At 36.4% G+C, this 14,529-nt stretch overlaps 3 protein-coding genes and 1 non-coding gene across 4 annotated transcripts; 3 read left to right on the forward strand and 1 right to left on the reverse strand.

Annotated features, from left to right (window-relative positions):
* Positions 194-2,992, forward strand: LOC107638633 (5'-adenylylsulfate reductase 3, chloroplastic). The gene is made up of 5 exons (XM_016341986.2): positions 194-348; positions 449-604; positions 724-850; positions 1,433-2,237; positions 2,349-2,992. The coding sequence occupies exons 1-5, from the start codon at positions 261-263 to the stop codon at positions 2,577-2,579; spliced, it is 1,407 nt and encodes a 468-aa protein (XP_016197472.1). The 5' UTR covers positions 194-260; the 3' UTR covers positions 2,580-2,992.
* LOC107638632 (glucan endo-1,3-beta-glucosidase 1) lies at positions 6,110-9,435 on the forward strand. The gene is made up of 4 exons (XM_016341984.2): positions 6,110-6,667; positions 6,750-8,024; positions 9,033-9,060; positions 9,163-9,435. Exons 1-4 carry the CDS (start codon positions 6,580-6,582, stop codon positions 9,332-9,334), a joined length of 1,563 nt encoding a protein of 520 aa, XP_016197470.1. The 5' UTR covers positions 6,110-6,579; the 3' UTR covers positions 9,335-9,435.
* On the reverse strand, positions 9,809-9,881 carry TRNAF-GAA. The gene has a single exon. It is a non-coding gene; the product is annotated as a tRNA-Phe (tRNA).
* On the forward strand, positions 11,169-14,220 carry LOC107635910 (L-ascorbate oxidase homolog). The gene is made up of 8 exons (XM_016339460.2): positions 11,169-11,647; positions 11,829-11,938; positions 12,306-12,576; positions 12,667-12,769; positions 12,852-13,197; positions 13,294-13,665; positions 13,742-13,820; positions 13,898-14,220. Exons 1-8 carry the CDS (start codon positions 11,495-11,497, stop codon positions 14,108-14,110), a joined length of 1,647 nt encoding a protein of 548 aa, XP_016194946.1. The 5' UTR covers positions 11,169-11,494; the 3' UTR covers positions 14,111-14,220.

The following is a 14,529-nucleotide window of genomic DNA, read 5'->3' on the forward strand; positions in this document are numbered from 1 at the left end:
ACTAGTTTTCAAAAGTTTTTCTTTTTTAATTATATTATTAGTGTTACATAAAATAAATATTAAATGAAAAAAGGGAAAAGACAGAAATATGTCATGTATGACACCTTGATGATCTACAGTTCGAACACAACAGCCAGGTCTAACTTGGGCGCTCAATCTTACGGAAGCCACGCGCCATCGTTTTCCTCTCCACCAATAACCACACGCCACGTAAGCACCAAGTAACAATTCTAGATTTTAGAGCTACCATTTCTTCTTCCATGGCGCTCGCTGTTACTTCCTCCTCTTCTTCTACCGCCGCGTCAACCTCCTTCTTCTCCCGAATTGCTTCCTCCTCCGATCCCAAAGGTGTGCTTTTTATTTTGATCTTTTTTTTTTTTGAATTACTTGTTTAATTGGATTCATTTTTAGGGTTTGACTAATGTCTCAGTGTTTCTATTGTTTTCAGCTCCTCAAATTGGTTCCTTTAAGGTTCCAGAGAGACCAAATGGTTCGTCCGGAGTTGTTAATTTGACCCAAAGACGCTCCTTGGTGATGCGTGTCAACGCCGAGCCTCAACGTAGGGATTCCATTGTTCCTCTTGCTGCGACTATAGCAACTCCTGGTACGTGTTTTCTCTTGCTAGTGGATTGTTTGAGGGGAAAATTTTGAACTTTTCTTTTTGAAATTAGTTAGTTGGTTAGTTACTTGTGCGACTGAGTTAATTGGTATTGGGATTTGCAGAGGTTAGTGAGAAGCAAGACGAGGAAGACTATGAGCAATTGGCGAGAGACCTTGAAAATGCTTCTCCTCTTGAGATAATGGACAAAGCCCTTGAGAAATTTGGCAACGACATCGCTATTGCCTTCAGGTGGGTCGAAATGTTTGATCTTTGCATGGTAATTGATGAGATAGTGTTGAATTTGCTAACTAACATTTTGGAGACTATTACTCTAGCATACATTTCAAGTTGTAATTTGCTACTACTAATTAGGGGAAAAAAGTCAAATGTATCTGGACAATTGTTTTGTAGCCTTTATTGGGAATTTTTTAATCTTTTATACTTTTTTATATATGCTGCCAATAAAAATTCAAAATAGTGATTAATTTTTATTCCCACTTATCAAAATTCTGCAATTTATTGAACTTTTGTTACTTGCCGATAAATATGCTTTTTAGTGTATAAATGTTAAAATCAATTGATGAATTAAATCTTATCATATATCAATATGAATTTAATTTATATATATTTATGAAAGTTTTATATAGACATTTAATCATGTGTTTAGCAAAAGTGTTTGGCTCAGTCCCCATTATTCCATAAGCCTTACCTACTAGCAAATGCAGGCATGATTATAGTGTTTGTCATACAGAACAGTTAAGTTTGGTTGGTATACTCTCTGTAGATATATTTGGACTTGGAGTTTAATGAGTAAGTTTTTTCCTTTTGCAGTGGTGCTGAAGATGTTGCTTTGATTGAGTATGCACATTTGACTGGTCGGCCCTTCAGGGTATTCAGTTTGGACACTGGGAGGTTGAATCCAGAAACTTACAGACTTTTTGATGATGTTGAGAAGCGTTATGGAATTCACATTGAATACATGTTCCCGGATGCTGTTGAGGTTCAGGCCTTAGTAAGGACTAAGGGGCTCTTCTCGTTCTATGAGGATGGCCATCAAGAGTGCTGTCGAGTGAGGAAGGTGAGACCTTTAAGGAGGGCTCTGAAAGGTCTCAAGGCGTGGATAACTGGACAGAGAAAAGACCAGTCTCCTGGTACTAGGTCTGAGATACCTGTTGTCCAGGTTGATCCGGTTTTTGAAGGAATGGATGGTGGAATTGGTAGCCTTGTAAAGTGGAACCCAGTTGCAAACGTGAAAGGCAACGACATATGGACCTTCCTTAGGACCATGAATGTGCCTGTTAATGCGTTGCATTCCCAAGGATATGTTTCAATTGGTTGTGAGCCATGCACGAGGCCAGTTTTACCTGGACAACATGAAAGGGAGGGAAGATGGTGGTGGGAGGATGCCAAAGCTAAGGAGTGTGGTCTTCACAAGGGAAATATAAAACAAGATGCGGCCCAGCTTAATGGAAATGGGGTTGCCCACGAGAACGGCACTGCCACAGATGCCGACATATTTGACACCCAAAATGTGGTTAGCTTGAGCAGGAGTGGAATTGAAAACTTGGCAAAATCAGAGGAACGAAAAGAACCATGGGTTGTTGTTCTGTATGCACCATGGTGCCAATTCTGTCAGGTAAAATCACATTCCTTGAAGCTTAAGTATTCTAATTAAGGCTCTCAGTTTGGTTTATTATTGCTCGAGATTATGATTGTCTAATAGCAAGTTTGTTCTGAACTCTAACAGGCTATGGAGCAATCATATGTTGAGTTGGCAGATAAGCTAGCAGGGTCAGGAGTGAAGGTTGGAAAATTCAGAGCGGATGGTGAGCAGAAAGAATATGCGAAGAGTGAGCTTCAACTGGGAAGCTTTCCCACAATACTCTTGTTCCCAAAACACTCTTCTCGGCCAATCAAGTATCCTTCCGAAAAGAGAGACGTTGATTCTTTGATGGCATTCGTGAATGCCCTCAGATGATGATCATCAACTGAAATGAGTATATTGCTCGATTCATGATCCGTCGAACCATACCGTCAATAAATTTATTCACAGATTTTGGCAATACGGTGGAAGAGTGAAAGTGGGAACTGTAGTTTTGGTAGCAAAACGAATGTTCTCATGGCCTTGGTAAATGGTAATTGGTATCTATGTATACTAGTTTTAGGAAGAAACCTTCCTCAAATTTGAAGTGTATTGTTTGCTCGGCAAGGAGGGATTGATTTACTGTTTTATCCACATTAGCTGTCCTGTTTCCTCTCTTGGTGGTAAGATTTTGCGAGTTTACCTGAGCTCATGCCAAACGAAAATGGTCTAATACTAGTTTCACTTATAGCCATGTATTACTATACTAGTACCAATCAATAAAAAAAAGTATTACTATACTAGTAACAGTTGGTGTGTTTGAAATGATAAGCAGTCTAGAGCATGAGGAAAGTTAATTGTGTAAAAAAGCTATAGGAAGCAGAAACTGAAGTATTTACAGTAATTATCTCTTCCCCATAATTCAAGAGTAAAAACAAATAAATGAAGGTAACAATTTAAAGAAGTGTTGAGCATACAAGTGGTAACTAATGACTAACGGGCTCTTCTAAGGGTCTCAGGGCCCAACTACACTTGCAAACTCTGGATCCCATACAAATTTATTGCAAATTAAATAGAATCGCAGTGTCATGTTGAAAAATTGTGTGGTACAGAAAGCCCAACTCATAATCCTACAGCAACACACGAGTGCTATATTCCTATCCATTATCAATTACAAAAAAGTAACACATGATCATGAAGACATGAACAATATGTATTATGTAGATGTCAAATTAATCTGACAAGTAAAAGATAAAAATCAATTTTCAAAAGCTAAAATTAAATTTATCAAACAAATTGTCAAACTTAAGTCATTTAAAATATTTATAAAATCCTAAAAGCATGAATGAGTAGTAATTCAAGGTTTTTGTATACACGTTAAAAAAACTGTACAAGTTTCAATCGGTTCTTGTAATTGTTAACTCACTGGTTCTTGCAGTTAGCCAGTTACGAACTATACAATGTGATGCAGATAATCCTATTTGCAGAATTATCTTAACAAGATACTTATTGGTTTTGGCATACAGATTCAGCAATCTTTTCCTTTCCTTCTTTCGTTCTAGCTCTTCAGATTCCCATTTGTGATCACTAAAATATTCAACCCGTTGTTTTAGTTAAAGCGTCGATATTTCTTCCTTAGTATTTGGTTTTTTAGCATAGGCAATGCCAGAACATCTTATTCAATTACTCAATTAATAAATAATCATTACTTTATCTCCATCTAAGGCCTGCCTTTTTCTTTTGCTTTTGCCTCTTTTTTTCAGGCAAAGGTTCATTCTTTTCTTAACTTTTATCATAGGATTGGGAACCTTGCCACTTTGCTAATCACTATTGAGCAACCCCACTTTAGGTCTCCATGAAAGAGAATATTTTAGTGAGCATTAATTGGGACATCCCAATATCCTAAACTTCTTCTTACTTATCCAAGGTTGGCTAAGCAAACTGTTTAACGGATTTACTGCGTATCAAAATTGAAAGAATTTTTGCAAGAAAATTTTTGGGTTGGTTTGAAATATAATACCTAGGGGCAAAAGCTACTCTTTTTACTGATATCAGTTTACCATGCATCAAAGTCTTTCATTTCTATCATGATGAAGAAGAAAATATTTTCATTGTTTTTTAACGGCGGACTAATGAATGGAAAGCAAATTAATTTTAAAAATTAAGTGCTTAAAAAGAAAATGAAACTGTGGATGTGAGATTTTGTGAGAGTATTTTTGAGAAAAATTTTTAACCCCAAAACCCTTGTTTGCTATCTTATTTATAAACAAATTCCACCAATCTCCTACTGACACTTGTCGATCTGATGATGACTCAACAAAGTAACCGTTCCCGTCAAGTATAACTTGATAACTGCTTCCAAAACTACATCCACCATTTTGCAATCGAAAATGTTTAGTAACCAAAAAAAATCAGCCAAAAACAGCCATAATTTACCTTATTTAACATTAATTAATGCTAAATAAGACAAGTTCTGTCTATTTTTTTTGTCTATCTAACATTATCCTTTTACTATTGAATTTATATAGACAAACGTTTGTCTTGCCAACTTTATCAATCGAACTCCTTCTTGTAGAATGTTACTAATCTAAAACTTGACTCATCGATTGTAAACATAAACATAATGATTAATATTCTTTTTACTAATTATTTCGGTTTTTATTAAAAGTTTCTAAAAAACTACTAGCTGTTGCTACTATACACGGGGAAATTCTGTGTAACCGAAAGGTTCCTTTATGAGACTAAGCAAGCAATAGATGAAGTGAAGGGCTATTCAATAGTTTGATAATGGTGAAGGGATGATAAGAGCCTTGTTAATATTATAATCTGTTATTGGTGCACATGTGAATGTGATCCTTTCATTATGGTGGTGCATTATGTCTTCTATGATGTGTTCATCAAATTTTAATTATGATCATTTTGTTTAAAGTTTGTCTTTCATTTAAAATAAAAACCATACTTTATTTTATAATAATGAGATAAGAAATAGTCATGTTATTGCTATACCTTTTACATTTTAAGGCAAACTACTTGTTCTTTAGAATTATGTTTGTATTGTTGTTGGCAGTAAAAGATTTCTCACATGTGCAAAATACTATTCACTAGCAAATTGAAATTCGATTAGTGTAACTATTAAAATTTCTTTTTTGAATTCACCCATGCCATAAAAGGCCAAAAGTAAATAATCATACTTAATGTTGGGAGAACTTTTTTCAAAAGCATACACCACAGAGGCAAAATGCAGATCCTAAATAAATGAGTGAAATAATACTGAGCCTTTCAATATCCCAAAAGTTAAATTATGTTAATGAACACGTTTATGTCCACAAAGTAAATGCCTCTAGTAATCTCATTGCTGCTTTTTGAACAGACAATGCTATATGTGATGACCCCTTCACCCAATCTTAATTAATTATTCTGCTGCATAAGATTCTATATTATAGTGGCCTAGTGGGTTGTGTGTTTGGTTTTCTTATCAAATTACATCTATTTCTGAGAATGTGATGGAAGTTTAAAGCAAGAGAGACTTTTTGAATGTTGCAGTAAACAAGTAAAGTCTCTCTCTCTCTCTGCAGGCCAGGTTGTCCTGTTGAAATTTTAAATCCATCTCTATCTAGAAAAGTTCAATTTCATTGCTAATTAGTAATTACATACATTTTTGTATGTATGTGTGTATTACATTAAAATGATGTAACAGGTTGCCGTTTAGCAAGAATAAGTAGGAGTAGGACCATATTATTAGTTAAAAGTAGGACACTCGGAGTAATACACCAACCCATTGATTTAACTTTCTTATTACTTTGATCTTGCAATTTGCAAATTCATATTTTCATCAGCAAGCATAACTTATGAGCAGTAGCCACTAGTGTCGGTTTCAGGTTTCAACAGGATTCTAGAAAGGGATAATTCAGACAATTCCATATTTCCATCACATGGAAACTTGTTGAACCAAACAAAACAAATCCTCTGGGCCACAACAAAGAAATAATGCAGAAAACTCCAATAACAGTTAAGCACTCCCTTTGCAAAAATAGTTGTCACGTTTAGTAAAGAATGAACTCAAAGTTTAATAGTATAATGATCTTAGTCTTACTCCAAAAAAGATACAGTAAAAGTGTAAAACACTCCCTTTAAAGTCTCCTACCAAACCAGTATCTTCCATCCACCATTAACCACTTTAAATCTCAACACCATTTTCAATCTTCTTCCATTGAATCACCCAAGCCAAAAAAAATTAACCCCAACCCACCAACCCATGTCCAAAATCTCAATCCCAACAGAAAACTCAAAAACAAAGAGCATTTTTAGAAGACAATGCAAGAAGGATCCTCAGCAACTGAACCAGAAGCAGAAGATGAAGAAATACTGAATCCAAATCCCCCTTATCATATGATCAATGGCAAAACCTAATCTTAACACCCTTATGATTCACACCCTCTTGCAGCTCATCATAGCCTTCACTCAGTTCCCGACATCACCACTAGGTAATAAAAAGCCTGAAACTTTAAGCAAGCCCATTTGTTTCTGTTGTTGATTCTCACTTCAATTCTTCAACTTTCCTTGCAGCTGAATCCTCAAACAAGAACGAACCCTTCGTGGGAGTGAACATAGGAACTGATGTCTCAAACCTTCTTGCACCATCAGAGATAGTTTCGTTCCTGAAGAAGCAGAAGATAACACACATTCGAATCTACGACGCCAACCCGGACATCCTCGGAGCCTTGTCGGGTTCCAACATCAGCGTCACCATCAGCGTACCAAACAACCAGCTCCTCGGAATCGGTTCCTCCAACACCACCGCTCTTTCATGGATCCGAAAAAACGTCGTCGCTTACTACCCCAAAACTCTGATCGCCGGAATCTCCGTCGGCGACGAGGTGCTCACCACCGTGCCCTCCTCCGCCCCTCTCCTCCTCCCCGCCCTCGAATCCCTCTACACCGCACTCGTTGCATCAAAACTTGAAAACTCCATCAAAATCTCAACCCCTCACTCTGCTTCCATAATTCAAGAACCTTTTCCTCCTTCTCAAGCATTCTTCAACCAGAGCCTCTCCTCAATTATCCTCCCTCTCCTTCAGTTTCTCTCGAGAACCGGGTCGCCGTTAATGCTTAACCTTTACCCTTATTATGTGTTTATGCAAAACAAAGATTTGGTTCCTCTTGAATACTCACTCTTCAAGCCTTTGAAATCTTCTAAGGAAATGGTTGATCCCAATACTCTGCTTCATTATACCAACGTTTATGATGCTATGGTCGATGCTGCTTATTTCTCAATGAAGAATTTCAATATCACTGATGTTGTGGTCCTTGTAACCGAAACCGGTTGGCCTAGTAAGGGTGATTCAAAAGAACCGTATGCCACTAAAGAGAATGCTGATACTTATAACTCAAATTTGATAAAGCATGTTTTTGATCGGAGTGGGACACCATTACATCCGGAAACTACTTCCAGTGTGTATATATATGAGTTGTTCAATGAGGATTTGAGGTCTGAACCCGTTTCAGAAGCAAATTGGGGTTTGTTCTATGGAAATGCTACACCTTCTTACTTGCTTCGTGTGTCTGGTGTTGGGGGTTTTCTGGCAAATGATAGTGCTAATCAGACATACTGTGTTGCAATGGATGGTGTTGATGGCAAGACTCTTCAGGCGGCGTTGGATTGGGCTTGTGGTCCGGGCAGGGCCAATTGTTCTGATATTCAGCCTGGGGAGACTTGTTTTGAGCCTAATAATGTCAAGAACCATGCTTCTTATGCTTTTGATAGTTATTACCACAACCAAGGGAAGGCTACTGAGTCTTGTGACTTCAAGGGTGTAGCTATGATCACTACCAGTGACCCCAGTAAGTGCCTCATTCAATTTAAATCTTTGATACTGATGTTGAGTTCAATTTCACAAGATGCTTAGTGATCTGTATTCGAATTTATGGATTTCTGTGTGACACTGGATTTGACTATACTAATGAGTGGGGAGGGTTTCAATTTACATCTAGCTCCTATATGAGATTAGGTAATGTTACATATGACACTCCTCCATGTGAAGTAGACCCTTTTTCACTTCTTCTGAGATTTAGGATAGTTACACATGATATCACCTAATCTTAGAGGAGTTAATGTTATTTTCAACTATACTTGTGAGGAAATTCTTGTTATGCATGCTTAGTTTATTGAACGAGTGCTTGTGTATTGGTATAAGCAACTCCTCTTTCACTCTTTGTACATAAAATTGGAACTGTGGGAGTGGAGAGGCAATGATTTCTTAAATGAAATACATTTGTGAGTGGCACCTGCATGTTACAAAGGCACTTTGGTTGTTTTGACTTTTTATGTGGGAAAAAAGGAGGAAGAAGAGGACTGTTAATGGTAGGCTTTGTTCAATGGGGGAACCAATTCTTGGTAATGCTGGTTTGTCTTAGAGCCCCTTGTTTTCCCTGACAATTGCAAAGATTCTGAGCATGGTGCTTAGGTATTACCTTAGTATATTATTAATCAAGTCTTACTTTTCCAGTTTCCAAAGAGGCAGTTGTTGGCAGCATTCTTGCTTGTAAATTTAAGTTTATTAAGTATGCTGCAACTAATGTTATCTCTTTGTTGGTATAGAGAAGTATTCTTTTACTCGCTCTTCTTCGCACTCTAAACTGGCTCACTCCTCTCACTATTGAATGAGATGTATGACCCAATTGATTTGAGTCACACATCTCATCGAATAGGGAAGGAGAGTAAGTCGTCTTAGTGTACGAATAAGATTAAGATTGAATACATGATACAACACAACCTTGGTGTAAATGACTAACAATTGTGACTGACATTATTTCTTGTTTATTGTTTCTTGTGGGGAAATGGCTTTGCAGGTCACGGGAGCTGTATATTTCCTGGAAGGTAAGAAAAAGTGAAAAACTGTCTGCTTAGTTTGAATGCTTCTACAATTAAGATTTTTCCTCCCCAAATCTTGACTTTGATAATTCATTTCATATGATGCAGCAAGCAACTGATCAACAATACCAAGCAAGTGGTGAATTCTACTCAGTCAAGCAATGCTGGGGAGAAGTTGAGTTTCATGGCCTTTAAGAGCACTCAAATTTGTGCAAGTAATAACATTTTGTACATCAGCTTGGTTGCTGCTTTCCCCTTTGTGTTTCTATTCATTTTGTGAGGTGCAAATAAATAATTCAATTTTGAGGGGGCCACTGGTCATGTCTGGTATTATTGTTTTGAATTTTTTTAGAGCAATGGAAAGAGAGGAGGGTGCAGGTCCAAACTTAGGGTGAATAATTTTCATGTGGGGTTCCTGTAATTAATTATGTATCTCTTGAAATCATATTTGTTAGCCAAGTTGGGAACCATATGTAACATAATGTAGACATAACCACTGATTTGTAGAGAGCTTTGTTTCTTGCTTTGTCAAATATTGTTTTTTTTTTTTCCTTTTAAGAGATGAGAGTGGATCTCGAAGTAGAGAATGTTATAGGTTGTGAAGCTCTTACCTTGTTACTTGTTAGTGTCACCATTTGCAAAGTGATTCTAAGTTTACCTAATCCCAACTGAGCTATCCCCGCATATTGTTAGATTATTACTTTAACAAAGTTATTCTATGCTATTGGACAGGAAAATATTAAATGCAAAAGAATGCGGTGAGCGTGGATCGAACACACGACCTTCAGATCTTCAGTCTGACGCTCTCCCAACTGAGCTATCCCCGCATGTTGTTAAATCATTCCTTTAATAATATTATCAATAAGATGTTCAATAACATTTGCTGCTTAGATCAAGAAGCTAAAAATTTAAACATGGGACAAATCGTGGTATTTGCAAATTTATTGTTTTTTTCGCTTATTCTCCAAAATGTGAATTTTTTATTGTGTGAAAAGTGAAATCAAAGAGTACAATTTCAACTTTAAAGATACTTTAATTTTCTGAAGACAGAAATTAAATTTTTCAATTTTAATGTTATAAAATTTTTTAATGCTTTGACTACAAACAGACCATCTGATTTGTGAAATGGGCAGATTGGTATCATCCACTCTTTCTAAATCACATGCGTGCATTTTCCATCATTGTTTAAGCATAAAAAAAATGGATTTTGCTAGGTAAACAATAATTTTGTAAACGATGTGTTTTAGAATCGACCCAATAAAATAAGAAAGAGTAAAGTATCGTTTTTGTCTCCAACGTTTGGGGTAAGTCTTAAAGTTGTCCCTAACGTTTCAATCGTCCTATTTAAGTTCCTAACGTTTCAAAACTGACTCAATGTTATCCTGTATTCATAAAATAAAGAACGAAAACAATTCTTGAAATATAAATCAGTACATGAATTAAAGTAGAAAAATAGTAGTATCAATCCATACAATAGACAGAGCTCCTAACCTTAATAATGTGATTAAGTGTAATTTATTTATATGTAATTAAAAAATAATTGAATACTATGTACAGTAAAAAATTAATATTATTGAAAGGTAAAATTAAATTAAATTTTATTTTTATGTATCGTTTTTGTCCCTAACGTTTTCGTCCTATTTAAGTCCTTAATCTTTCAAAATCGTCTCAATTTTGTCCCGCCGTCAATTCTGTTAACGGATCCCTAACGGCAGGATAATATTGAGTCAATTTTAAAACGTTAAGGACTTAAATAGGACTATTAAAACGTTAGGGACAACTTTAGGACTTACCCCAAACGTTGGGGATAAAAACGATACTTTACTCAATAAGAAAAACATTCTACCCCAAATTACCTTCTAAACCTTAATATCTGCACACCTAATGAATTGAACATCCAGTCATTGTTAACTGTGTATGAATAAATCGAAAAAAAAATAACCATCTAATAAAAAAAAATGAACATAATCATCTGCATACCTATCGAATTGAACATTTAACATATCTATTGTTTACATTATTTAGTATTCTCATCTTCTACATCTACATGTACTTTTCCTAAAAAAATTACTTTGCGTAATCAAGATGCATGAAAAGTTGAAAACTAACTTGTACAAAATACATCACGAGTAAAAAAAAAAAGCAGAGTGCGTTGAATCAGCCAGTTATATAAATGTGAGATGCAAGTTCATGAATTCCAATAATACCAACCACTACTGGAATTTGTTCGAGTCTTCTCGTGCATGCATGGCAATACTCATACCTGGCACACTCTAACAACAACGTAACAGTGTGGCAGTGAAATAGGCCTTGTGGAATCTAAGGCTTCATAAATAGCAAGTTAGCAACACATACACTCCTTTTTGCCTCTTTTACAAGTTCCAATCAACCACCCTTAGTTTCTTGCTTCTTGGTCGTGAAAGTGTGTTCAGTATTCACAATGGGAGCATGCTATGCTCATTCTTGTTCCTTCATTCTTGTTGCTGCCATTGCATTCTTTTGTGTTGGCAGTGTCAACTCTGAAAACCCATACAGGTTCTTCACTTGGAAGGTCACCTATGGTGACATTTATCCTCTTGGTGTTAAGCAACAGGTTCTGTCACGATCCCTTTTTCCTTAATCTTAATGCACTCATCATTTACTTTCTTCTTTTCTTGTTGCTTACAATTCAAGAATTGCATTTCTTCTTCATTTGTGGCTGATTCATGCTTAGTCTTTTGTTGAACAAGTTTTAGCTCATTGCAGTTCTTGGTTTCTTTCTTTCAATTTTGTAGGGGATCTTGATTAATGGGCAATTCCCAGGGCCCACTATAGATGCGGTTACAAATGATAACCTGATCATCAGTGTCTATAACTACCTTATAGAACCATTCCTCATTTCATGGTAACAATTCTTTCTTGCATCGTTTATTTTTTTTTTTCTTTCTTTTTCCAATCCTATGCTTGTGTTTTGTTAATTTGTTCATATGATCATATTGCATATTTTGATTTCTGAGTGAGACAGAGGAATGGATGTATGCTATGAATAACGAGTAATCAATCTCTGATTATCAGAAAGAATATTATAGCCTTGGTCCAAGAATATTATAGCCTTTGTCTGATTCCATATATTGAGGATAATAAAGTTGTCCTATTTCTTATTCTGTGTTTGTTGGGAATTCAAGTATGAAGGGAAAAATGATCTGAATATCACATCATTCATTTGAAATTTGATATTGTTAAGATACAATTATATATTATGCATTATGCAGGAATGGATTACAGAATAGGAGGAACTCATGGCAGGATGGAGTTGAAGGCACAAACTGTCCAATCCCACCAGGGAAGAACTTCACTTATGTTATTCAGCTCAAAGACCAGATTGGAAGCTTCTTCTACTTCCCTTCTCTTAAAATGCAAAAAGCCGCCGGAGGATTCGGCGCCATCAGGATCTGGAGCCGGCCAGGGATTCCGGTTCCTTTTCCTCCTCCTGCTCAGGACTACATCATACTTGCTGGAGATTGGTACAAGAGAGGCCATCATGTAAGGAAAACCACCATCCATTTCCAATATTAAATGATACATTTGTTTCAATTCCTTGACTTAAATTGTTTCTATGTTACTCTATAATAGAAATTGATGCATAGCCTATGGCGTGGTCATAATCTTCCTTTTCCTGATGGACTTGTTATCAATGGACGTGGTTGGAATGGAATCACATTCACTGTTGATCAAGGTTGGTTTTCAATCTAACATAGTATTCTTTTATGTAACTACTCTTCATGTCACGCATATGAGTACTACTACTCTTCATGCAGGTAATACATATAGATTGCGGATATCAAATGTGGGGTTGACAACATCAATCAACATGAGAATCCAAGGGCACAAGATGAAACTTGTGGAGGTAGAAGGGTCTCACACCATACAGAACACTTACTCTTCCCTTGACATCCATCTTGGACAGACCTATTCTGTTCTTGTCACTGCTGATCAACCTCCAAAGGATTACTACATAGTTGTCTCCACTAGATTCACCAGAAGGGTACTCACCACCACTGCAATTCTTCACTATAGCGACTCAAATCGGCATCTATCTACTACTCCTCCCCGAGGGCCTACCCAAGATATTGCTTCCTCTCTTTATCAAGCCAAAACTATACGGTATAGTAGAGAGTGTGCATATATATTACATGTTACATATTATTAGAATTAAGTAACTAAAACAATCAAGTTCTGAAGTAGTTTGAATGAAATTAGTTGGAATCTGACAGCAAGTGGACCAAGACCAAACCCACAAGGATCATACCCCTACGGACTAATCAAACCAACAAGAACCATAATTCTGGCAAACTCTGCTCATTTCATAAATGGAAAACAGAGGTATGCTGTGAATGGTGTGTCATATGTTGCACCAGATACACCATTGAAGCTAGCTGACTACTTCAACATCCCTGGAGTTTTCTCTGTTGGGACCATCCCTACCACCCCTTCAAGGGGAACCAATAATGCCTACCTCCAAACCTCTGTGATGGGGGCAAGTTTCCATGACTTTGTGGAGATTGTGTTCCAAAATGGAGAGAAGTCTGTGCAGTCATGGCATCTTGATGGACATTCCTTCTTTGTTGTAGGGTAATAAGCTTATCATTATGCTCTTAATCTATGTCCATGCTTAGTGTATATACATTTATGTGAGATTGTATAACAGGTTCGGTAGTGGAAGGTGGACACCTCAAAGTAGAGCACATTACAATCTGAGAGATGCTGTATATAGATGCACCACTCAGGTACAAAGTAATAAGCATGCATGCATAGTGTTATATAATTGTAACAAAAATAGTAATGAATTTGGTGAACTTGTTAGGTGTACCCCAAGTCATGGACAGCAATATACGTGGCACTAGACAACGTGGGAATGTGGAACTTAAGGTCTGAGAATTGGGGAAGGCAATACTTGGGGCAGCAACTGTATGTGAGGGTACACACACCTTCCAAATCATTCAGAGATGAACTTCCGATCCCAAAGAATGCACTCCTTTGTGGCAGGGCAAGGGGTCGCTACACTAGGCCTTTTTAATTTCATCAACACTAAGTCTAGAACCAATGCATGTATCATGTATGGAGAATGATAATATGATATCACCACAATGCTTTTGCAAATTAAATTAGCGGCTATTGTTAGTTCCAGTGCCGGAACTGGAATTTCATAACAGGGGTCAAACAAATGCGAACCATATTATATTTTATATCTTAAGTTATTAATTACGTTTATATTATATAAATTAAGAAAGTCAAGATGGAAGAATATACTTCACAGATCTTAAAATATTTCATAACACTAAAGTTGATAATAATTATATTTGAAGACTAAAGTCTCTCGTATTTACGGCTTTTAATTATTTGATTTTTTAACTATATAGTGTATTTTAATAAGTATTATATTATTTAGAGATTAATTAGATATATATAAACTAATGTTAAATTTAAATTGTTTTG

The sequence above is a fragment of the Arachis ipaensis genome, chromosome B04 (assembly GCF_000816755.2).
Source record: "Arachis ipaensis cultivar K30076 chromosome B04, Araip1.1, whole genome shotgun sequence".
In the NCBI taxonomy this organism is placed as follows: domain Eukaryota; kingdom Viridiplantae; phylum Streptophyta; class Magnoliopsida; order Fabales; family Fabaceae; genus Arachis; species Arachis ipaensis.

Bases quoted from the DNA above. Each gene is read 5' to 3' on its own strand.
- LOC107638632 (XM_016341984.2), top strand. From the start codon at position 6,580: ATGGCAAAACCTAATCTTAACACCCTTATGATTCACACCCTCTTGCAG. The intron at 6,668-6,749 runs GTAATAAAAAGC...CTTTCCTTGCAG, and splicing joins GTTCCCGACATCACCACTAG to CTGAATCCTCAAACAAGAAC. The intron at 8,025-9,032 runs GTAAGTGCCTCA...ATGGCTTTGCAG, and splicing joins GATCACTACCAGTGACCCCA to GTCACGGGAGCTGTATATTT.
- LOC107638633 (XM_016341986.2), top strand. From the start codon at position 261: ATGGCGCTCGCTGTTACTTCCTCCTCTTCTTCTACCGCCGCGTCAACC. The intron at 349-448 runs GTGTGCTTTTTA...TATTGTTTTCAG, and splicing joins TTCCTCCTCCGATCCCAAAG to CTCCTCAAATTGGTTCCTTT. The intron at 605-723 runs GTACGTGTTTTC...TGGGATTTGCAG, and splicing joins TGCGACTATAGCAACTCCTG to AGGTTAGTGAGAAGCAAGAC.
- LOC107635910 (XM_016339460.2), top strand. From the start codon at position 11,495: ATGGGAGCATGCTATGCTCATTCTTGTTCCTTCATTCTTGTTGCTGCC. The intron at 12,577-12,666 runs GTAAGGAAAACC...ACTCTATAATAG, and splicing joins GGTACAAGAGAGGCCATCAT to AAATTGATGCATAGCCTATG. The intron at 13,666-13,741 runs GTAATAAGCTTA...ATTGTATAACAG, and splicing joins CATTCCTTCTTTGTTGTAGG to GTTCGGTAGTGGAAGGTGGA.